Source organism: Abramis brama (genome assembly GCF_963993115.1).
Source record: "Abramis brama genome assembly, chromosome: 17".
Taxonomy (NCBI): Eukaryota; Metazoa; Chordata; class Actinopteri; order Cypriniformes; family Leuciscidae; genus Abramis; species Abramis brama.
The window spans coordinates 6,084,480-6,110,109 of NC_139979.1; the positions used below are offsets into that span (position 1 = coordinate 6,084,480).

The window sequence follows — 25,630 nt, forward strand, 5'->3', positions numbered from 1 at the left end:
TCGCTGTGTGATGAGGGAACTGAATCTGTCTCGCCTGTTGTCACTGCTTGTCACTCCTCCTACAATCATCATGTGACCGTAATGAGCCAAAGTCTGTGGCGGAAAAAGCTTGGTTCCTCTTAGTCAGAGTCAACAAAGGTGTGCCGAGTACAAAGAAAATAAGACAGTGCAAGTTTACTAAACAGTACAATGGAGCACCAAGAAAACTGGAATACATCTGAGAAATCCAAGTTGTTGCAGCCTGGGCCACCACCCTACCAGGACCATTCTGGATACCCTCCTCAAGGGAGCTTTCAGAGCACCTCTGGGTATCAAGGCCAGCCGTACGGCGCTCCAGGACCACACGTCCAAGGGCCATATCAAGGTCATCCTGCTGTCACCGTGCAGCCGGCAGTTTATTTGACCAACACTCCACTGGCCTATCCGCTGCCAGATTACCTGGGCTATTCCATCTTTACCCTGCTGTGCTGCTGCTTTCCTCTGGGCATTGTTGCTCTAATTTACTCTATCAATGTAAGTATTAGTTCACGTACCTTTCTTAACCCTTTTTAAACTGATACACTAATGGCTGATCATAAAATGCGATTTTTCATTATTTGAACCTTTTTTTCATTAAATCTTAATTGTTTTTGTTTTGTAAATGGTAATAAATCTCTTACAATAAAAAACAGGTGAAAATTCATCTCTTCTGATTAGCACTTAACTGCATAAACTAAAAAAAGTACTTCTATGCTTTTACTATTACTTTGTCTGTCCTCTCACTTTTCCTTAATCACTTCCTGTTCTTGCTTGTATTATTCTGAATGATGTCTGAAACTTTGTATCTTGTTATTGCCACTTCAAGATGAATCGCTTACAGTAAGTTGATATAAAAGCATCTGCTAATGAATGAACGTAAATCTTTTCCACTAAATCACTTTAATTTAAAGGGAATGTTCACCATAGAAAATGTCATTATTTACTTTTGCTTGTCTAATATGCAGTAATGAGTAAACAATGGTCACATTTGCATTTTTGGGTGAACTTCCCCTTTAAAGGCTAAATGGTCCACAAGACTTTGTTGAAAAAAATGGACGACAAGACTTAGTTAAATTAAAAAAGAGAGATCATAGTCTAAATAACAAGACACATATACAATGTTTTTTTAGTGTTCAAAAATCTTTGTCATTCAAAGAATTGTGATCACATGACTAGCATTCAAAACAAAAGAAGTTCACTTATGTAGCTTCCCCATACCTAACTTTACTTACTGAGCAGATGTTTGTCTCCATTTACACAAACATATTGTTCCCATAAATGATGTGACGTGTTGGTATTGAGAAATAGGTGTGGTACGTCCTAATTTCACTAATGCTTTGTGCACATCTGTGAATTTTCTCTATGACAATGTGAAGTTACTATAGGGCACTTTTGTTGTCCTGCAATATAGTTCATTGATAGAGTATGAATTAAATACACACAAATGAGTTTGATGGTTCATAAAAAGGAAATGCAATAGATGATGTTTCAGATTAAGGAAAAGAAACCACGTGTGAAACTTGCTCTGGGTTTCCATTATTGCACAAAAAGTCACATTGGTTACATAATAGCTGTTTATCATTTTGAAATAACACCTTATTGCAGCATCTGTTTAAACATGCATGTTTCCACAATTTATTCATGAGCAACATGTGAAACTGTTAGTATGGACACAGGTCATTGCTTTATACGATATAAACACTTTAATCACTCTTTTTTAGAGAAAACTCAAATGACATAACTGACTAAGTTTTTACATTTATTTTCACAGACTCGGAATGCCAACATGACCGGACAACAACAAATAGCAGAGAAAAACTCCAAAATGGCGCGCACTTTTAACCATATTGCTCTTGGTATTGGCCTTGCCCTTTTTGTGTTGTACATTGTCTACATTATTGTGGTAGTTGTCCATAGTAAACAACAACCAACAACTCCTTAATTGTTTGTCAGACATATCAGCTGGACACCAGGAATGAGGGCTTTCCAAAAATAACATCATATAATGCCAAAAGTATAATTTTATAACCACATTGTGATGTTTTTTTATACTACAAACTAATGTGCAGTTTCGGATGATTGACTATGTTTGATCTGTCTGGCTCATCTCTAATGTAAAATTATTCATGTAACTAACACATGCTTTAAAGTTGATTATCTTATGTTTCAAAACAATGCAAACTCTCACTGTCAAAGTATACATATTGATGTTTGTTTTTCTTCCTGTCTTTTGATTATATTTAATTAAAATTTTCAATGACCAAAAACCAGTGCTCTTTTTCTTCTTTTTTTTATAACCATTGATGTTGTCACCCAAATACTCTCTATTCAGATCCCCGAAAGAATCACTCTCATGAGCCGGTTCTTATTAGTGAATCAAAAACAAATACTGAATTAATCTACAGTAACTGATTTACTTAACCACAATACTTTGGTTATGTCCTATTTGAAATGAACTGAGGACTGTTATTTGGCAATTTGGAACCCTAAAAAGATGCAAACCACGATTTTAGAATTCTAAAGTCACTTACAATACGCAGACATGGCCAGACTGAGCCTTTTAAATAATCTTTTTTTAGGTTAATTTCTTTGCAATAATAAAGACATAAAGACAGGACTTTTTGGTGAAGTCCCTCTATGTGAGCTGCATCTGGATAAAATTTTGTGGTGATCACATAAAGTATTCAAAAGTTACAGCATTTGGAACAATAGCCTTTTTGTTTAGTCCTCACACATTTGGAAGGCAATAAAAAATTGTTGTTTTCTGAGTGACATACACAAAACTAAAGACTCATAACTTCAAAATAGCAAGGAGAGTCAAAAGGTAGGTAACACTTTTCAAATTTTTAGATTACATTTGGACATTCAACTGCCGAGAAACTGCTGATAAAAGACAAAAAATATATATAATTTTTATTATGATTTTGCATATCTTTCTTATTTGTCATGGAATAACTCAGGAAGGAAATAAGGTAGGAGGAAAAAGGACTTTTTTGGTGAAGTCCCTCTACATGTGAGCTGCATCTGGATAAAATTTTGTGGTGATTGGATTAAGGAATAAAAAGTTACAGCATTTGGAACAGAGATAGCCTTTTTGTTCAGTCCTTGACGCCCCCTCATGGGCAATTGTTTCTCCATGAGAGACTAGTTGGCACTTCAGCACTGCGTTGACATCGGGTTCAGGCGAAGGTCAGATCTGGATACGGCCTGGATGCGGCAGGCTGCGGTAATACCTCGGGATAAACAAAGACACTAAAATTAGCGTAGATGTCATTCTTCTTATGATGTAACGAGTACATCAGGATTTATGGGAAGTGTTCCCGGTTCCAGCTCACCTAATCTATGCAGCCTAACATTGAATTATAGAAGTCTATAATGTGTTATGTGTATGCTAGGTCAAAGAGATGTGTCTTTAATCTAGCTTTGAACTGAAAGAGTGTGTCTGCTTCCCGGACAATGGTAGGAAGACTGTTCCAAAGTTTTGGTGCTAAATAGGAAAAGGATTTACCGCCAGCAGTCGATTTTGATATTCTAGGTATTTTCAACTGACCGGAATTTTGAGATCGCAATAGACGTGAAGGACTATAATGTGTTAAGAGCTCACTCAAGTACTGTGGAGCTAAACCATTTAGTGCTTTGTAAGTAATCAGCAATATAACTGAAAGCACTCCTTTCAGCTCACGTCACGTCATGCTCGTCGGCACCGTCCGCCCCTCAAACAACACACCATATATGGGTGCTTCTCATTTCTTATTTGTGCAAACCATAGACTGTAAAAAAATATGGACGTAGTGTCCGTGACGTCACCCGTAGGTTTCTGAAGAGCATTTTTGAAGCCTAAAGTGGGCGGAGCCGGCCGTCGCCATCTTGGCCTCGCGTCACTCCCGGATAACAGAAAATGGGCAAAGAGGCAAAGTGAGTGGAGCTGAGGAGCCTGGCTATCTGAAATCACGCCCACCTAGCTCGACGTGATCGAGTTAGCTCAGGCTGTTAACTGTTATGATTCATGTCTGTGTTCCCCTGTCTTGTCCCATGGTTAGCAGTTCCCTGTTATGTTGATTAGTTTCCCCAGGTGTTTCTGATTAGCCACACCCCCTTGTTATCTTGTTTAGCTTGTTTGCCTCTGTATTTAAACCCTGTGTCTTGTGTCAGTGTTTGTGGGTTCTTGATGTTGAATGTTGTTTTGTTCCTGAGTCTTGATCTTGAATATGTCTGCATCTATGAAGTTCTGGGTTTATTTAATAAAGTGCTGCATGTGGATTTGGATCCTGCTTCCTCCTTTGATTCTACCTCATCGTAACATTAACGGCTCTGGGTAATGCTATAAGGTTATGCTACTGACAGTACCAAGTCTGCGCCTGCACAGGGCCTTGCGCTAAAGTGACAGTTGATGATGTAAAGCCAATTAAAGGTTCCTATTTTTGCCCTTCGAAATATTATAATAGTTAAAAGACATGGCTACAAGTGAGACTGTGTATCGTGATTCTGTACTATTCTACTAGTTGAAAATGTATTATGCAGTAACTTAAGATTACTCTGAGAGAATGTGTGTGACAGTGATTTATGTGCACAGGTCATTCACTCTTTTTTATAGTCTATGGTCCGTCAGTGCGGCATCGCTCGTCAAGTTCGTAGAGAGCTTATTCAGTCCATTTTAAATTCTGATTTTGGCCGCCTCTCAAATGGGTTAAACCATAGATATATTGCCTATGAAGTTCAAGTAAATGCGCTAGAAAATCCGCGCTCATTCAAGGATGTGCATTTATTGCATGGAGGAGAAAGCGCCGACACCAGCAGGATTTCACCTGACGGTACATAGCCTAAGCATATTATAATCTATCTGTTCCGTGAGAGCAGAACGAACGAGCCTTTATTGACGCTTTTAAATCTGAAAACTCCAAAAAGCAACAAAATTGTCAGACATCCATTAGTGCATGTTCACAGAGGAAAACAACTGAATACAGCGCTGGTTGTTCTCTCGAACGATATGCGACGACAACGACGGAATCCTAAGCCGTGGGCGAAGTAATGGGTGTATTAAATTGTATGAAATAATCCCGAAAAAAAGCACAAAACACTGCAGAGATGGCAAGTTCAGCAGCTAACATTTGCTGAGGTGAAGTGACGGCTAGTAACAGCAGACAAACGGCTAGCAGTGACATCAGCGGCAATCCACCTGTCACTCAAGTGGCCACACCCTTAATTATGCAGAACTTTAAATATTAATCAACTAAACGGATGAGTTATAAAAAAATTCACCCCCCTCACAGTTGTTATGAAGGGCAAAATTACCTGTATAGACCAAAGCCACATAGAGATCCAGGCTGTAAACATGTTTTTCTCTGCTGTAAAGTTGGTAATTTTAACATGGGGGAGATACAGATTTGACTCACTTCTGCAGCCAGCCCAAGCGGCCAGTCAATGAATTGCAGTTTAACTCACTTCCGTGTTGGTTTCAAGAGAGAGACGGGGGGTTGCCGCTTGGTGCAAACTCGTTTCCTTTCCTCGCGTCTCAGCTCCACCCCCTGTAGGATGCGAGGGAAGGCTGTAAGGAAAGAAAATGAGGACAGAGGAATCGAATGTAATTTTTTTTATATACATTGGAATACTTGATCACTCGAGCGTCACTTCACTGCGTCATCAGCAGCGCTCAAAGGATCTGCCCTTATGTTGTTGAAGTTTGTTTATTTAAGAAATTCATAATAAATAATAATAAAGCAAGATACCCTGTTGAAATATGTGAGATGTGTGGTTTATATAAACTGCAAAGGTAAAGTATAAATTAAAATGATTGTGACCGATGTGAAGGGGGAGGAGAATTTATACGTGCGTCACGTTTTAGTCGATAAAACTCTTCCGCAAAGGATATACCTGTGTATCCTCGCTCATGACTCCTCTGGAAGCCTCCTCACTCCTCGAATCTCGCCTCCTCGCGGTGCAATTAGAGAATTGAGACATAGATATCATATATAAAGGCTAGATGTCTCGTGCGCGCTGCTGGCCAATGGAGGTCGACGTCCGCACGTGGCGGCCATCTTGCGGCAGTGCGCTCGCTCACTCGTTTAATGGTGCAAATACTTTTAAATAACCATAACTTGCCCAATTTTCTACCGATTTTCAAACGGTTTGGTTTGTTATAAACGTCAGAGATGTAGTTATGACACTACATACATACACTGCATACATATGAAAAATTATAACATACATGTTCAAGCATTCGGAATTATAGCCACGTTAATAACGTTTGTAAGAAACCAAACCGTTTGTAAATCCGTCAATATTTCAGCGAGATATGAGGATTTGTGTGCATGCTGATCACTCACCTTAATGCACAGAGCACTGACATAAGATGGCCGAACGGTGATGCCGGAAGTGACTGCGCCATAAGACATCTAGCGTTTATATATGATATCTATGAATTGAGATGTCCTTCAAGATGGCTGAGCTCGATCGGTTTCCGGGTCATAGGATGGAGGACGGAGGAGCGAGGAGACGAGGGCTGCGTTCCAGTCCAAAATTGTCATGCCCTTCACTCGCTAACTTCCCTCCTTCTCGTTCACTCGGATGTACGTCATTGATTACGCTGCACAAGTGCCCACTACTGGCGGAAACTGCAATGGGCTAAGCCCTTGACCACTTGGAATCAGCTATGGAGTTTATTTATTATTTAATTTTTTTCCCTTTAAGTATTTGTTTAATGCAGCATCCAAATGTATATAGGTGTGTTTGGGTTGTTTTAAATTTAAATATATATAATTAATATATCATGGAGTTGTTTGTTGTGGTGGTGATTAGACGAGATATGTGGTGACGTCACAATCGTACTGCATTGTGGGACATATACCTGAAGTGTTCATATGAAGTAGACTCGCTCCCTCTGTCAAAATCGAGGGAACAAGGGTCTGTCCATATCTGTACGTACATACCCCTTTTATTTTGGGTAAAAAAATAAAGTTTCTTGGATAACCTTGAAACCTTTGATTCTGTTAGAGGGTGCTGAGACATAGACATGATTGCAAGATTGGAGGCTCTAGAGCCTTCCAGAGCTGAGATATGGAGATCCCACAAAGCATTTATTCCATTGTGGCAAATAGAGACTCGCAGACAGTGAAATTTTGGGATGAAACTTGGCGCTTTTGCAGCTTTTTGTTTGGACGTTTTCTGGAAACCGGGACTAACTAGAGATATTACAAATATGTCTCAAAAATTGTATCAAATTGAAATTCTAACGTCGCCATCAACCACCTTCATGAAATTACAGACACCTGCATCCTCAACCATTGAACCTGGTTGCAAGCCAGTAACAATCATCTTGGTTAGGCTCCTTGTGATGTCTTGGGCTCTTTGGGAATCATCTGAAAAAAGGATAAAGGTTTCCAATGACTAAAGGGAAGCTGAATATATGTATGATTTCTGAATGATCATGTTACTGAAGACTGGAGTATTGGCTGCTGAGAATTCAGATTTGCATCACAGGAATGAATTACATTTTAAAATATATTTAAAATAAATAAATTAAAAAACAGTAATTTTAAATTGTAATAATATATGTATTACTGTGTTTACTGTATTTTTGATCAAATAGATGCAACAATTGTGAACATAAATATTCTTTTGAAAAAATGTAATATTACAGACAGACCCCATTAGTATATGTGTATATATAACATGTGGGTTGCCCGAAGGCTAATGTATATATTAGGTTTTTACCCTAATGTAGCCTAACGAAAGAGAGAGAAGGAGACTAGTGATGGGCGATACTGCAAATTTCGGTATCGATCCGATACCAATTAAATACAGGGCCAGTATCGCCGATATCGATACCGATACCAATACTTTTTTATTTTAAAAGCATGCACTTGAACTTGTATGCACTTTCCTGTGCTAGAGCCGTGTGTCATGATTTATGAGGTGAATGCATCATTAATATGCTAAATCTGAATACGTTTTCATAACTACTAGCCCTAAATATTTTGTGATTTGTGCTCTCAACTCGCCTGTAATTAGTCAGTGACTTTTACAAAACTACCCTAATTATAGTACTAGCCTACTGTTCAAAAGTTTGGGGTCTGTAAGATTTTTAATTATCTTCTGCATTTATTTGATCAAAAATAGCCTACAGTAAAAACTGTAATATTACAATTTAACATAGGCTATCTGTTTTCTATGCCATAGTAAACTGTAATTTATCCATGTGATCAAAGCTGAATTTTCTGCATCATTAATCCAGTCATGATGATATTTCATTTTAATATGCTGATTTGTTGCTCAGGAAACATTTCTTATTATTATCAATGTTGAAAACAGTTTCATAATTTTGTGGAAACCATGATACATTTATACAGAAATATTTGATGAACAAAGTTGAAAGATTTTTTTTTAACAGTCTACCTTGACTGTCACTTTTGATCAAATTAATGCATCGATCCTTGTTGAATAAAAATATTAATTTCATTAAAAAAATCTTACTGACGTCAACATTTTGAACCGTTATGTACACTTTTGGTTTGTTTATTGCGAAATAACCCGATTGTTTCTCTGTCATCTAAGCAAGGCTTCGTTTCCCAAACGCACTGGGCCTGTGAGCTCAGCGAAGCACCAGCATCGAACGCTCTCTGTGATTGATTGGTTTCGTCTTGTATCCAGATGACTAGGAGAAAAAGTTCTATCCTACACATAGACAGTATATAAATGATCCTACACAATTATCCGCTAACATTCGATTATTTTCCCACTTAGAAGCTTATTTTATGCACTGAATTGCGTGCTAAATTAATAAAAAATTACTGGTAAAAAAACACACATTTGGATCGATATTTTTATGTGAGGATCGATCCTTTTCGATACCACGTCAGTATCGAAGTATCGATACTTAAGGATCGATCCGCCCATCACTAAAGGAGACAATAACTGAATGTGCACTGTAGTATCTGGATAGGGTCTGCCTCCCTGAAAACTCTCCTGCAACGTCTTTTGTCGGACAGAGGGTGGAGCGGGAGACTGGGCACTGTTGGCAGCTTGTTTTTGTTCAGCCTCTTTATACGTTTCAGGGTGTGTTGTTTTTGAATGTTTAAAGAGGTTGCTTGTGTTGCTGCTGTGTGAAACTTTCTTGTCACAAATATTGCATCTTGCAATATTTTTGTCTGTCGTTGAAAAGTAGCACCACAACACACTTCGCTTTTTTTCTATGGAGGCAAATCAGTCTCATTAATTATTCACGCAACAAACATGATTCATACATGCGTAAACAATTTCACATGCATGAAACCGAATTCACGTACCCCCAAAAAAATGTCACGTGCGTGAAAAAAAAAAACAATTCACAAAAAGCAATTCACATGCGCAAAATAAAATTATATATTCGTAAAATATATTTCACAAATGCAAAACACAATTCGTAGAAATACAACTGTGCACAAAAACCTTTGAATGTTTAAAATGTACGAGTTTATCCTTGAATGTGAATGTGCAAATCGTCATTCACGTGTGTGAATCGCCTTGGATGTGTGTGTGTGTGTTTTTGAGAATTTCCTGACAGCACAATCCACCTACACAGATGAGTCGTACTCTTTAGCCAATCAGATTTAAGCTTATCAATCGCCCAATCAGTATCATGTGAGGGCGGGCCTACCTCCATGTTACCTCATCAGCTTTCGACCAGTTCATGGCTAAGCAGAGGTATGTTTTTTTTTTTTTTTTTTTTTTTTTTTTGACAGAATGCACAAAATTTACAACAATAACTGGCTTAGTCAGAATGCACAAAAATACAATTTCTAACAGGAAACGGAGCACGTAAAATAATATACAACTTGTATACTTGTAAATGACAAAGGAAACTTGTAAATGACAAAGGAAAATAAAATAAAACAACAGTTTAAGGGGTTTCAATTAATTTTAAGGCATCGATAAGATTAAGAAGTTTTTTTGCTGTTTTCTTCTTCATGAACAACAGGGACTTGTAGTACAATGCAAATTCTCTTTTGAAGACAGAAAAAAGAGGCTGTGTTTTTATCCATTTACATTTGTGGATGAAAAATTTACCTGAGATAATTAAAGTGTTTAGAAGCAGTTCATAGTTTTTGTCCTTCAATATAATTCCAAATGTGATATTATCTCTGGTGAAACTGGAGAGAGCCTGGAGATAAGGCTCCAGCCAATCATACATGTCACACCAAAAAGTGTTACTATAAGGGCAAAAGAAAAACAAATGATCCGTGGTCTCTATTTCCTCATCACAGAATATACAGTTGGTTAGATCAAAGTTAAATCTACGTTAAATTCTCTTGAAGGATAAATGTCATTCATGACTTTGAAGTGAAGCTCTTTAACTTTTGGTGATAAAGGTAACTTTAAAAAATATGTGTGCAGTTTCTTCAGAGAAGAATGATTGAAGATAAGAGAAGCTGCATTTCGGCTATATTGCATTGGGTATAATGTCAGAGTAAAGAGATCACGGAACACTTTGTTTTGCAAAGTCCTGATGACCAGCAATCATCAATGATGGGAGAAGAGGAGGGTTGAGCAAATTAGGTAGTGCATTTTTTGCCATCAAAAGGAAGGCAGAAGGGATGCTTTGTATAACCATATCAAAATGTTTACGATTGCACTGAAAATTAAATTTTGTACCAAAATCTTCAAAAGATAAAACATTGCCATAACTGTCCAGTAAATGTGTGACAGACCAAATGTTGTTTTCCATCCATTCATTGAAATACATGGACTTATTCCTAAAGAGGATGAATCTGCAATTCCAGATGGGAACACCATGGGGAGTAAAATTGTGCTTGTACAATAGTTTCCAAAATAACAAAACTTGTGAATGGAATGCAGACAGCTTTAAAGGAAGTTTTGGAATATCAAAATCACAGCGCAAAAGTAAATCAATACCTCCGATTTTTTTAAACAATTCCCTGGGGACACAATACCAGAAGCTATTACTGTTTGCTAGAAAGCATCTTAACCATTTAATTTTTAAGGTTCCGTTTATACAATCAAAGTCTATGGCTTGTAGCCCACCATCTTCATAGTCTTTCACTATAGTTGCTTTTTTCAGATAATGAGGTTTTCTTTTCCAGATGTAATCAAAGTTTAATGTATTAATGGTTTTAGCGGCTTTTTTGGAGATAGACAGAGAAAAGGCTGGGTAAATACACCTTGAAAGGCTTTCCATTTTGGTTATAAAGATTCGACCAAACAAAGAAAGATCTCTATTTAACCATCTGTCTAATCTTGATTTACATTCATCCATTTTGTTCCATACATTTAGTGTTTCACTCAACTTAGTATCTTTAGTTCCCTATCGTTCGGTCACTACGACGTACGTCGTGGTGAACGACGAATAGGAATCTCGCTAGAGAGGCCAATCTACTTCGAGTGAAACTAAAACAAGCCAATGCACATTGGCGTGCAATCATTTGCATCAGCTGTGCAGCCTCGCAGCGCGGGTATTTAACGAGCAGCTGGTGTGATTGCACTTCAGCTTTTTGCTTCGGAGCCAAGCACTTCGATGCGTCTTCTGAGAGTGGAAGAAAACAAGCCTTTGGATCTCTCTTTCGGTGCGGGTGTCACAACACGGCAGCGGGGACAGTCTTCTTCTTTGTGTTCGCAGTGTCTGTTCCCCCTGTGTGTTTCAGCACCAGTGAGAGCAGTCCCTAAAAGAGCTTACACAGATAGAGAGCGTCTTTTTCAAAGAAGAAAAAAATGACTTTCTATCTGTGTGTTTCTGGATGCGGTCGTTACCTGGGTTCGCGGGATGGTCACGAACGCTGCCTCGTGTGTCTGGGCATTAAACACGCTGAGGCAGCGTTTGTGGATGAGTCATGTACCCATTGTGGGAAGATGACCATCGCGGAGCTGCGGTCGAGACTCACGTTCCTGCAAAGGGGCGGAGTCCCCGTGCCTCTGCCTCGATCCAATCCTCCTCAGAGGGTTGCTTCGGGCAGTGACATGGGTGACCTGAGGATTACGGTGAGCGCGTCTCCTTCGGGGAACCAACCCCCTAGGAGCCCTCACCCCTCTCATGCTCCGCAGCCAGTTGAGTCCCCATTGGAGAGAGCTGGACCATCCTCGCGGTGTGTACCGGTTGTCTCCTTTGGGGCTCCCTGCGAAGACCAGATGTCGATCGCGGCATCGGAGGGTGGGTCAGACGTCTCTGCGGATGACGACTCAGCGCCGTTACCTCCTTCGGGTGTGTCAACGGTGCCTGAGACGGACCCGGAGATGATGGCCATGCTTTCCCGGGCCGCCAACGGGGTCGGGCTCGTGTGGAACCCTCCACCGTGTCCCGAACCCTCGAGGTTGGATGATTGGTATCTCGGGGTGGCGCGCGCTGGTTCTCAGCAACCCACCCCAGTGCCTTTCTTCCCGGAAGTGCATGAGGAGCTTACGGGGACGTGGACGGCACCTTTCACTGCCAGAAACCGTTCCGGTGGCTCCTCCTCCCTCACCACCCTTGATGGCGGGGCAGCTAAGGGATACACGCGCATCCCGCCAGTGGAACGGGCCGTTGCTATGCAACTGTGCCCTAACTCCACTTGGCGTGGAGAACCGTGTCTCCCTTCACGGGCCTGTAAGTACTCGTCGGATCTAACCGGCAAGGCTTACAAGGCCTGTGGGGAAGCTGCCTCTGCCGTGCACGCCATGGCGTTGCTGCAGGTTCATCAGGCCAAGGCACTGAAGAACCTGCACGAGGGTGGTCAAGATCCCCAAGTTCTTCAGGAACTTCGTATCGCGACGGACCTCGCGCTTCGTGCGACGAAGGTGACCGCGCGGTCGGTGGGTCGTGCGATGTCCACCATGGTGGTCCAGGAACGCCATCTCTGGCTGTGTCTGGCGGACATGCGGGAGACCGACAAGCTCCGGTTCCTTAACGCCCCCGTGTCCCAGACCGGCCTCTTCGGCGACGCGGTCGAGAACTTCGCCCAGCAGTTCTCGGCTGTACAAAAACAGACTGAGGCCATCCGTCACATCCTGCCGCGGCGGCCAGCTGCTGCTCCCACCCCTCCGTCTGCGGCTCCTCAGTCTGCTCGTCGCCGAGGGCGGCCTCCTGCGTCTGCCCCTGCTCCCGCGCCGCAGCAGCAGCCTCCATCCAAACGGCGCCGTGGAGCCAGTCGCAGGCGGACCGCCCCGCCCGTCCAGGACCCCGCCAAGAAGGGCGGCAAGGCCAGGGGCAAGCGGCCCTAGGACGGGCGACCCAGAGATGGCAGGGACTGCTCTCCAGGAGACGATGACTGCATCGCTCCATCCCCCGGAAGAGGGCCGGGTGGAAAATCTTTGTTTTCCTTTTCTTTTTGTTCCGCCGCTGGCCTCAAAACCAGCGGTACCCAAATTTTCAATAAAAGAGCAGTTTCTTCCGTCTCTGGATCCGAAGAGGGCCCGGAGAGTAGTGGGGGGAGAGAATCCTCTCCACTCTCATCCGCCTCTTCTATCGCCAGCAGGCAGCAGTGTGCAGTCCGAGAACGCAACCAAGCCGTCTCCTGCACCTCCCGCCTCGTGGAATCAGGTAAGTGTTGCGCAGCACACTCAGACTCCGCTACGGGCCGCCTCCCAGAGAGAGCCTCCCGAGCCGAGCCCCTGTGTTCCACCTCGCTGCCCCACTCCGGGTACGCCTACGGTCCCCTTGGTCCCGCTTGTACGGTCTCTGCGAGCCTGGCTAGCGCTCCCCAGTCCGTCTCGCTGGCTCATTCGGACCATCAGGCTCGGCTATGCGATTCAGTTCGCCCGGCGTCCCCCCAAGTTTCGGGCCATCCACTCCACTACAGTGAGAGCAGCCGATGCCCATGTCTTGCGCGCGGAGATCGCAGTCCTACTGGCGAAGGACGCGATAGAGCCGGTCCCTCCAGCCGATATGAGGTCAGGGCACTACAGTCCCTACTTCATTGTACCCAAGAAAGGTGGTGGGTTACGACCGATCTTGGACCTGCGAGTTTTGAATCGGAGCCTTCACAGGCTACCGTTCAAAATGCTCACGCAGAAACGCATTTTCGAATGCATCCGTCCCCAAGATTGGTTTGCAGCGATCGACCTGAAGGACGCGTACTTTCATGTCTCGATTCTTCCTCGACACAGGCCGTTTCTGCGCTTTGCGTTCGAGGGTCGAGCATATCAGTACAAGGTCCTACCCTTCGGGCTGGCCCTGTCTCCCCGTGTCTTCACGAAAGTCACGGAGGGGGCCCCTGTTCCCATGAGAGAACAGGGCGTTCGCATTCTCAACTATCTCGACGACTGGCTCATACTAGCACACTCTCGAGATCAGTTATGCGAACACAGGGACCTCGTGCTCAGGCACCTCAGCCAGCTGGGCCTTCAGGTCAACTGGGAGAAGAGCAAACTCGCCCCCGTGCAGAGGATCTCTTATCTCGGTATGGAGCTGGATTCGGTCGCTCAGACAGCGCGCCTCACAGAGCAACGCGCTCAGTCGGTGCTGAACTGCTTGAACACGTTCAGGGGCAGGACGGCGGTCCCACTGAAATTCTTTCAGAGGCTCCTGGGGCATATGGCAGCGGCAGCAGCGGTAACTCCGCTCGGCCTGCTCCATATGAGACCGCTTCAGCACTGGCTTCACGGCCGGGTCCCGAGATGGGCGTGGCATCACGGCACTCACCGGGTGGCAATCACACCGGAGTGCCGCCAGACCTTCAGTCCGTGGTCAGACCCCTCGTTCCTCCAGGCAGGAGTCCCCTTGGAACAGGTGTCCAGGCATGCTGTGGTTTTCACAGATGCCTCTGCCACCGGCTGGGGTGCCACGTACAACGGGCATGCAGTGTCAGGGGTGTGGACGGGCCCCCAACTGCAGTGGCACATCAATTGCCTCGAGTTGCTAGCAGTACGTCTCGCTCTGAGCCGCCTAAAAAGGCTGCTACAGGGCAGAGACGTGCTGGTCCGTACGGACAACACTGCGACCGTTGCGTACATCAACCGTCAAGGTGGTCTACGCTCCCGTCGCATGTCGCAACTCGCCCGCCATCTCCTCCTTTGGAGTCAGAAGCATCTGAGGTCGCTTCGAGCCATGTATGTCCCCGGTGTGCTCAACCGTGTGGCCGACGAGCTATCACGAGCTGTGCTCCCGGGAGAATGGCGACTCCACCCCCAGGCAGTTCAGCTGATCTGGAGAGAGTTCGGAGAGGCTCAGGTAGACCTGTTTGCCTCCTCAGAAACCTCCCACTGCCGGTTGTTTTACTCCCTGACCGAGGGAACACTCGGCACGGATGCACTGGCACACAGCTGGCCCCGGGGCCTCCGCAAATATGCATTTCCCCCAGTGAGCCTACTTGCACAGACCCTGTGCAAAGTCAGGGAGGACGAGGAGCAGGTCCTTCTGGTGGCTCCCTATTGGCCCACCCGGACTTGGTTCCCAGAACTCGTGCTCCTCGTGACAGTCCCTCCCTGGCCCATTCCTCTGAGGAAGGATCTTCTGACTCAGAGACGGGGCACCCTTTGGCACCCGCGTCCGGACCTCTGGAAACTCCATGTCTGGTCCCTGGACGGGACGCGGAGGTTCTAGGTGACTTACCCCCAGAGGTACTTAACACCATCACTTCTGCGCTAGCGCCGTCTACGAGACGTGCGTACGCCTTGAAGTGGAACCTGTTCGTCGAGTGGTGTTCCTCCCGCAGAGAGGACCCCCGAAGATGGTCGATAGGGTCAGTGCTTTCCTTCTTGCAGCAAGGGTTGGAGCGAAGGCTGTCTCCCTCCACCCTTAAAGTACATGCTGCTGCTATTTCAGCATATCATGACCTCATAGATGGCAAAACAGTTGGGAAGCACGACCTGGTCGTCAGGTTCCTTAGGGGGGCGAGACGATTAAATCCTCCTCGTCCCCCCTCCATACCCTCTTGGGACCTTTCCCTGGTGCTCCGAGCACTTCAGGATGCTCCCTTTGAGCCTTTGCAGTCAGCAGACTTAAAGCTTCTCTCCTTGAAGACTTTGCTGCTGGTTGCACTGGCCTCTATCAAGAGGGTAGGGGACCTGCAAGCATTTTCGGTCGACGAATCGTGCCTAGAGTTCGGGCCGGGTGACAACCATGTTGTACTGAGACCCCGGCCTGGCTATGTGCCCAAGGTTCCTACCACTCCCTTTAGAGATCAGGTAGTGAACCTGCAAGCGCTGCCCCTGGAGGAGGCAGACCCAGCCCTGGCTTTGCTCTGTCCCGTTCGCGCTCTGCGTATGTACGTGGACAGAACCCAAAGCGTCAGGACCTCAGACCAGCTCTTTGTCTGTTATGGAGGCCAGCAGAAGAGGAAGGCTGTCTCCAAGCAGAGGATGGCCCACTGGATAGTGGATGCCATCGCCTTGGCTTACGAAGCTCAAGGCGTGCCCTGCCCGCTCAGGTTGCATGCACACTCCACGAGAGGCGTTGCATCCTCTTGGGCGTTGGCACGTGGCTCCTCGCTAACAGATATCTGTAGAGCTGCGGGCTGGGCGACACCTAACACGTTCGCTAGATACTATAGCCTACGTGTAGAGCCCGTGTCCTCCCGTGTTCTCACCCTAGACGGGTAGAAGCACTGAGAGTACCGGCTCTGTCGGCTTGCTGCACCCTACTGTGCACCCCTATTGCTCCAGAGTTAAAACCTGTCGAGTCCTCCAAACACCCTCGGCCCGGACGTGGCGGAGCGTCCGGTGCCAGGCCTTTACCCGCTGAATCCTTGAGAACCGGGTCTGGGCTGGGTCCCATATGTGTGACCCTACAGGGATCCCATATGTGTATATCTTCCACGGCTGCTCCTAAACGGAAGCCTGTGTCTTCCCTTGGGCTAAGTCACCCATTATTCATATGCAGTACAACCCTTGGGTTAGTCCATATGTTATTCCCACATAACTCTTCTTAAGAATGTGGCTCCCGCAGCGTTCCCCTCCCTCAGTTCGGGCACGCTTTCCCAGTGTTATCCAATATCTCACTGTATGGGTTATCACGGAACAACAGTGATGATACTCTCTGTGTAAGCCCTCTCCTATCGTCCTTCCAGGCAAGAAGGTGTAGTGGCTTGCTCAGGGCGCTGGATGGGGTGCAGCAGCTGTGGCACTTTGGTTGGGATTCCTATTCGTCGTTCACCACGACGTACGTCGTAGTGACCGAACGATAGGGAACGTCTCGGTTACATATGGTAACCCTCGTTCCCTGAGGGAGGGAACGGAGACATACGTCCCGTCGCCACATCTGCCGCTACCCGCCGGGGCGACCAGCTTTTCAGGCTTGGCTCCTCAGCAAAAAACTGAAGTGCAATCACACCAGCTGCTCGTTAAATACCCGCGCTGCGAGGCTGCACAGCTGATGCAAATGATTGCACGCCAATGTGCATTGGCTTGTTTTAGTTTCACTCGAAGTAGATTGGCCTCTCTAGCGAGATTCCTATTCGTCGTTCACCACGACGTACGTCTCCGTTCCCTCCCTCAGGGAACGAGGGTTACCATATGTAACCGAGACGTTATATGTATACCCAAGTATTTGACTGCAGTTTTAATAGGGATACCATAAGCTGCCTCAAGGTGGCAGTCATGTATAGCTAACAACTCACACTTTTTCAAGTTTAGTTTTAACCCAGATGCTTTTGAGAATGAGTCTATAGTTTCTATAGCCTTTGGGACCTACTCAGCATTTTTAAGAAATAGAGTGGTGTCGTCGGCTAGCTGACTTATAACGATTTGGTTATCAAAGACATTTAACTGTTCAATATCTGAATTTTTAATTAGGATTGACAACATTTCAGCTGCAATTATAAAGAGTGATGGTGAGATGGGGCAGCCTTGTTTTATACCTCTGTTGATAGTGAAGCGAGGCGTAGTGCCACCTGAGAGAGATACTGAGCTGTTGGTGTCGTTATAAAAACATTTTATAGTGTTTTTAAATTTTTCCCCAAAGCCACAGAATTCAAGGGCCTTAAAAATAAAGAGGTGTTCTACCGTGTCAAACGCCTTGTAAAAATCCAAAAAAAGAATAAAGCCATCATCTTTAACATGCTCATTATACTCAAGTAGATCAAGGACAAGGCGAACATTATTGTGAATTGATCTACCTCTCATAAATCCTGATTGAGTGTCACTTATTATTTGAGGAAGACCCTCTTTAAGACGATTTGAGAATATGTGTGTTAACAATTTATAATCATTATTTAATAATGTTATCGGTCTCCAATTGTCCAATACTTTGGGATCTTTGTTAGGTTTTGGAATGAGAACAATTACACCTTGCCTAAACGTCTCTGGAAGTGATTGGTTACTTAAAGCTTCTTTAAGTGTTTCAAATAAAAGTGCTTTGATATGATCCCAGAAATGTTTATAAAAATTGGCTGTCAGGCCGTCTGGGCCAGGGGAGCGGTCAGAAGTCAAACATTGCAACGCCTTTTCCAGCTCATTATACGTTATCTCTGCCTCACACACTGTAAAACCGGATAAGTTAAAGGAGAAGTTCACTTTCAAAAAAACTTTTGCTGATAATTTACTCACCCCCATGTCATCCAAGATGTCCATGTCTTTCTTTCTTCAGTCGCAAAGAAATTAAGGTTTTTGATGAAAACATTCCAGGATTTCCCCCCATGTAATGGATTCTATTGGGACCCAAACGGTAGAAGGTCCAAATGACAGTTTAAGTGCAGCTTCAAAGGGCTTTAAACGATACCAGACGATGAATAAGGGTCTTATCTAGCGAAACGATCGGTCATTTCCAAAATAAATAAAAAAGTTTAAGTTTTATAAGCACAAACGCTCGCCTTGCTCTGTTCTGTGATGCGCGTTCGTGACGTCACGTAATACGCAATTACGTTGAAAAGGTCACGCTTGACGTGTTTACAAATGTGCAGAAGGAGGACCATATACACATTTTCAAATGTATTTGTGTCAGTTTATCGTTTAAAATGCCCATTTCGTGTGCGTATCCTGGGTGTTTTAATATTAAAAAGCCAAAAAGAACATTTTCTTCAGGACAGAAATTTTTCAAGCGTGACCTTTTCAACGTAATTGCGTATTACGTGACGTCACGAACGCGCATCACAGAACAGAGCAAGGCGAACATTTGTGCTTATAAAACTAAAACTTTTTTATTTATTTTGGAAATGACCGATCGTTTCGCTAGATAAGACCCTTATTCATCATCTGGTATCGTTTAAAGCCCTTTGAAGCTGCACTTAAACTGTCATTTGGACCTTCTACCGTTTGGGTCCCAATAGAATCCATTACATGGGGGGAAATCCTGGAATGTTTTCATCAAAAACCTTAATTTCTTTGCGATTGAAGAAAGAAAGACATGGACATCTTGGATGACATGGGGGTGAGTAAATTATCAGCAAAAGTTTTTTTGAAAGTGAACTTCTCCTTTAATATAACTAAAAAAAATAGTTGAAACTGATTACATTGAAATTTTTAAGTGATACTAACTACATTTTTATAAGTTAACGAAACATCCTTTTTTAAGTAACTGGTACTAGGCAATTTTAACTGAAACTTACTTAATCTTACAAGTTACTATAACATTATTAATCAAGTCATTTTATAAGTAGTTTTTGGGTTCACAGTACATATAAAAATGTATTAAAGATCAATTAATTTTTTTTTGTTACATTACAATTTCAACTTCATAAAAACAGTTTTAATGTCTCAGTAAAAAAATTACTCACTTTATTCATTTTTGTAAGTTTTTAAATTTACATTATCAAGTAACTAAATTGCTAACTATACACATTCTATAATTAAAAAAACAGGTTAACACAGACAATTTAAATTCAAGTTACTCTTTTATTAAGTATCCACAAAACATCAACAATAAATTGTTTGTCAAATGGAAATTCTCCAAAACAGTGCAAGGCCCTTGAGAAATGTTTGCTCAATGATTTCCTCAAGTACAACCACAATCTTCTCTGGGCAGAATAACGTGGCAACTGTTAAATTGCCACTAATGAAGAGTAGACCGAGTGGTACGTCATCAATGTCTGGTTCATCAGAATGTTCTACCTGAAGACAAGAACAGAGAACTGTTACTCTAAACTTCCAAAGGAGGACAGCTAATAAGTTACATATATTTACATCTATTCCAAACCATTCTATCCCATACAATAAATACAATTATAAAAAAATAATATATTAAAAATGTGGAACTAGAACCAGGATGACATCTGAATGGCAAGTGAGATTGTTGTTAACCAAACAGTGCAACACTTACATCCCATGTCTTGAAAAAGTTGGAGTTGCAATGCAGATAGGTGGGGAGAGCACGGAGGACGGCAGCTCGTCATACATGGATGTCCACGATATCCTTCAGTGTGAGAATTAGAGACATGGGTATAAGAATCTTGATTTAACATGGAATATAATCCGCACAGCCACACAATACTATGCATCAGCCTAAAATGTCTGTAAATACAACCAAAATATGTCAAAATCCCCTGCAGTTTCTATATCAGGCATCAAGAAGTGTAACCAACTGACCTGGTCATATTTCCTGAAGAGCTGACTCAGTACTTCAGACCACTTTCCCTGTGCGAGCAGCTTTCTTTCTGAACAAGCTCTGAAGACAGGGAGCATGCTGGTCCAACAAGTGGTTCTTCAGGTTGACATTGTAAATTTTGTCAGATCTGCACAAATTAATAAGTGATTAAGCCAAGGAATATGTACACAGTACATTTGTGATCCTGTAGGAAAAAAACCTTGTACTGCAAAATAACATTATGTAAAGTTTAAAGTATAAACCTGACACTGAAAAAGAACCAAAAATAAATATTTGCTGTCAGTTTACTTACCCTTCGGCCATCCAATATGTAGGTTACTTACTTTCTTCAGTAGAACACTAAAAATTATTTTTTAGTTTAACCTGTGGTCCTTGGTGATTTATAAAATGCAAGTCAACGGGTGCCACCACTTTGAGTCAAAAAGCAGATATAGGCCATGTCCACACTAATGAGACGGTGTTTTTATTAATGAAAACGAAGCTTTTTGAAAATGCACTCCAAAGTGGATACATTTGAAAACACTGTTTTCACGTTGTAGTGTGGACTGTGAAACCGGTGGTATTTAAAAACGATGACGTAAATTTAGTCATGTGACGCATATTGTACCAATAGATATTCATGTTTATACCAGTATTGTGCCTGTTATGTGCTATTCACTTTCACACTGTTGCTAAAAATATTCTACATTGCACACTCTTCACAGTCCTGCAAAGATGACAGAATTTACTCACATTTGCTGTCCTGCGGCAAAACATGAGAGCAGTTTTAGCGTTTTAGACCAAACATATGGTGACTACGTGCGACCTGGACCGCATCAGTGAATGGTGAGATATTTTACTAAATAAAATGATCCTGTCAGAAGATCCACCAAAAGGTTAGGTTATCAGTGATGACCTCTTTGCGTCTCAGGGCAAATGCTGTCTTCATTAACTCCTTTTATCAAAAATAGCAGAACAAATTTTGCACTTCAACACATTGATAACATTGACTTTTTTCCCTTTTCAATTCATGTTGTGCACTAAACAATATTAATTCACTTTTTTTTATTATGCAATGAAAGTGTATTAAATTAAAAATTGGACAAGAACATACCAAACTTAACTGCCAGCTGCTTCACTTTTAGCCTGAAAAGAGAGAGATTGAGAAGTTAGTCAGGTTGTAATATTTGCCAAAATAATAGGAAAAATATATGTGAATACACATGATGCTAATCAGCAATGTAACTTAATAGGCATTATACTCGGTCTGATCACATAAAACAAACCTTAAACGTTTAATTTTTTTTATAGCAGCAATTTGCTTTTGAAATGTTACATTTTAAGCAAGAACATAAATGTCTCTGCTAAAACACAAGCTTTAGGTATGGCTTGAGCAAACTATTTCAATACATTTTATAAATACATGTCCTTACAAAAATGTACAACACGTGGAACAAATTGCATCAAATTATTGTAAAACCTCTATGAAAACCACTAACGTTACCATTTCTGTCGCATGTGTGCAATTAAATATGAGTCACAGCCCGCCATTTTGAGGTCATTAAAAACTTGTTAATGTGTGCACAACCGATGCAAAAAGACAGACTTTAATATACATAAAAAAAATAACTAACAGTTAAATACAGTTTAACGTTTAAGTCAATCCATATAACTTAAACGTTACCTTTAGTGAGGCAGGATACAATTACTCAAATCCTTATTCGCTTTGCAAATGCATAAAATACATTACGAAGACACTAAAACTATTAGCAGAAAATAAAACAGTGAACTTACCAGATTAGTGCGCCCAAAGAGAAGAGGAATATAATGGTGGGTATCACAATGAAGAAAAGCTCGTCACCAGCAGGCTCAGAAAGCAGTTTCCTTACAGACAACTCCGATCGAATTCAAATTACCGATCGAAAAATATCTCATCCTACGCTCTTTTTATAACTGAGTGCTGTATACTTAAAATTTCACTTTCGTTCTAATTACACCGAAAATTAAAGGTGAATTAACTTTTTATCTTTTTTTGAGTAATTACTACCCATTTTATTTATCAAATTTGTACTGTTCGGTTTTACAGTGCATGCATTTTGGAAGTCCTTATTTATTTGGGGAATAAAACCTCTAATTTTATTAAAGTAGGCCTCTGATGCATCAGCTGAGAATCTAGAAGAGTATAGATTACTATAAAAGGAATAAACTTAATTGATTATAGTTTTAGGATCAGAGCATTAATTTTCATTAATGATCAGTGTTCCTATATTATTCCTTTCCTGGCGAGATTTTTCTAATCTACAGAAATAAGATGAATTTATTTCTCCTTCCTCGATCCATTTTGCTCTGGATCTGATAAATGCTCCATTTGCTTTTCGTGTATAAATATTATCTAATTTGGTTTGTAGAGTAAGTAGTTTCCTTTTGTCAGTATCTGTAAGCTGGGTTTGTTACAGCAGAGACTTATCTCTCTTGTTAAATTGGTCTCCTCTAAAAGGGCAGATTGTTGCAGTTGTTTAAGAGATTGAAAAATTTCTTATTCTGAATTTTAAAAATTCCCATTTGGAGCTATAAGATAGAAGGTTGGGGTCTTGAGTGATTTCATTAATTATGTCTTTAATCCCTTGGCTATATTTTTCAGATTGTAACAGGCTGGCATTGAGTTTCCAATAACCCTTGTTTCGTTTGGGATTACTACTGGGTTTCAAGGTGAGATTAATAAAGCAGTGATCAGATAGAGGAGCAGAAGATATAGAGCAGTCAGATACTAAACCTTTTACACTGTCGGAGATTAACCAAAAGTCAATCCTTGATTTGATTGAACCATCCGGCTTAAACCAAGAGAATTTTTTTTAAGTTGGGGTGCATCGAGCGCCATGGATCAGACAGATTATGAGTGCTACAGAAATTGACTAAATGAGGGTTATAGTGATGATTGTGAAGCTTGGTGGGCGAGCGGTCTAACCATTCATTAAATACCATATTGAAGTCTCCTCCTAAAATAATATTAGTTGTTGGATAACGCAATTTCAAATTTTTAACAAGACCATCAATTTCCGAGAGTAGATTTTTGTTTTGGTTTATGTTGTTATAACCATAGATATTTCCTAGAATGATAAAAGAGTCTTTGATTGAAAGAACGCATAGTATCCAGTGACCATCTGTGCTCTTATTGGAAGTCACAATTTTCCCAGGGAAGTTGTTCAGAAGGACAGCAGTACCTGCAGAACGATTAGTTCCATGACAAAATACGATGTTATCACCCCACTGATTGGACCAAAATTTTTCATCCGTATCGATTGAATGAGTCTCTTGCAGCAGGACACAGTGTGGTTTCTTGCTTTTACAGAAGAGGAAAATTGCTTTTCGTTTGATGCTGTCTCTAAGGCCCCTTGCATTAAATGAAATGAAACAAAAATTAGAATCAACAGTAAACATTAAACAGGAACTTACCACTTAAGAAAAAATAACCCGAGATATATCAGCAGGAGAAAACTGCTTTGGAATGTGAACATAGGGCAACGTCCCCATAAAAACAGTCAACTCGGAAGTCCTTCATAGAAATGTAAACAAATTTCTTCACGTAAGACAGTGAGATGCTAGTGGAACGATGTGTGGTTAAGGAACCGCAATCCTTTTCCCATTTATGTATCCAATTGGGCCTCTGAAGTAAGCCCGCTGACCTGCTTCTCTGGCCTGCTTAATCTGAGGCCACACTACTGCTCTCGCCTCCTGGTCAGCTGGAAGGACGTGCTCGGCGAAACTTACATTCAGCTCCTTGCACACTGCAGATTTCTTGGTCAGACGCCAGAGCTCATCTCGGTAGTGCCTCATGGTGAACTGCATTATCACTTGCCGATGTTTAGCTTCCTCTCTTTTGCCCAGGCGGTGCACGGAGTCGACGACACTGTCTATCTTGTCAGCCCAATCAGCTTTCTTCATCTTGTTAGATAGCGGCATTTCAGAGTGTGGAACTCACGCTGAGTAAGTCAACGTAGTCACGTATCCACGTAGCTGTGTTGGTGTAATTTTTATTTATTAAAAGAAGGACTAGTCTGAGAATTTGGGGACAAACAAACGGAGCTCTGGGTTAAACGAGTGTTCAGTTCGCCATCTTGCCGGAACTCCTGAGAAAAAAAAAAAGGAAAAAAAAAAAATTCACTTTGTGAAAGCACTTTGTGCTTCTGTGGAGTTTAATTTCTGAGCCTTGAGACGTGACTCACTCTAAGCAGAGGTATGTGCAGTTGAACGGTTCAATTCCGTGTTTACTGAAGTTAAAAAGGTTAGAGATCAGTTGAAGCAATAGTTTATGAACAATTGTTTAGTCCACATGTAAACATAAACATTTATTGTTAGTATTGATGGATTTTCATGTCCTGTGCTGTCCACCACACACATTAATGTAGGCATAGGAGTCATGTTTTGTTTTAAGCTGCATATATTATGTAGTTTTATTGTTTCAGATTTCCGAGACAGATGATGTATGAAGATGCAGACAACCAGTACTGTGATCTTACCATTCCTACTGTAATTCTTTCAAAATAGTCAGTTTGCAAGCCATCCATTTTGACAGTTGTTTCAACGAGAGGTTGAAAGTGATGCATTGTTACTGTATCCATTTGTCTCCTGCGGACTATATGTACACGCTCTAGGAATAAAGCACTGCTATTCATTATTCACTATTCATATTCATATGTCACTGCATTATTAAATGTTCTTGTCAGAATTAAAAGATTCAAAGACATAGTTACATTTGATGTACACATTTAATTTGAAAGTTTCCGAATCCTTTGGGAATAAAATATACATAAAATGACTTGATCATGATTAATGTTCCTGTTACATATGAAGATCATGAACTGACAATCTTAAGTATGAAGAACAACACTCAGTACAGAGAAATATACGTCTCTTCCAGAGTTGTGAGATCCAGTCAGAGTCTTCTTTGCTTTTAAAGTATATAAATATAAGTGCAATACATCAAGTGAAAAGTTAACAAATGAATTGTTCAATCCAGTCATCACTAGACCTCTCTGTTAGGACATATCAGATATTGGTCTAATATTTAAAATAGTAAAAACCTATAGTACAAGAGGTGCAGACAGAGGACAAGGGAGATTAAAGGGATACTTCACCTCTGGAAAGATGAATGTGTATTTAAAATAGGTCATTTATGTAGAAGAAATGTGAAGAATT

General features: G+C 42.0%; 1 protein-coding gene and 1 long non-coding RNA gene across 2 annotated transcripts; one reads left to right on the top strand and one right to left on the bottom strand.

Moving 5' to 3' along the window:
- Window positions 1–83: 83 nt before the first annotated feature.
- Window positions 84–2,285, top strand: LOC311066657 (proline-rich transmembrane protein 1). The gene is made up of 2 exons (XM_084087942.1): window positions 84–513; window positions 1,790–2,285. Exons 1-2 carry the CDS (start codon window positions 190–192, stop codon window positions 1,958–1,960), a joined length of 495 nt encoding a protein of 164 aa, XP_083944068.1. The 5' UTR covers window positions 84–189; the 3' UTR covers window positions 1,961–2,285.
- Window positions 2,286–19,569: 17,284 nt separating this feature from the next.
- Window positions 19,570–24,555, bottom strand: LOC311066658. Its single transcript, XR_014603120.1, has 3 exons — window positions 20,437–24,555; window positions 20,171–20,263; window positions 19,570–19,962 (listed from the first exon to the last, which is right to left on the bottom strand). It is a non-coding gene; the product is annotated as an uncharacterized lncRNA (long non-coding RNA).
- Window positions 24,556–25,630: the final 1,075 nt, after the last annotated feature.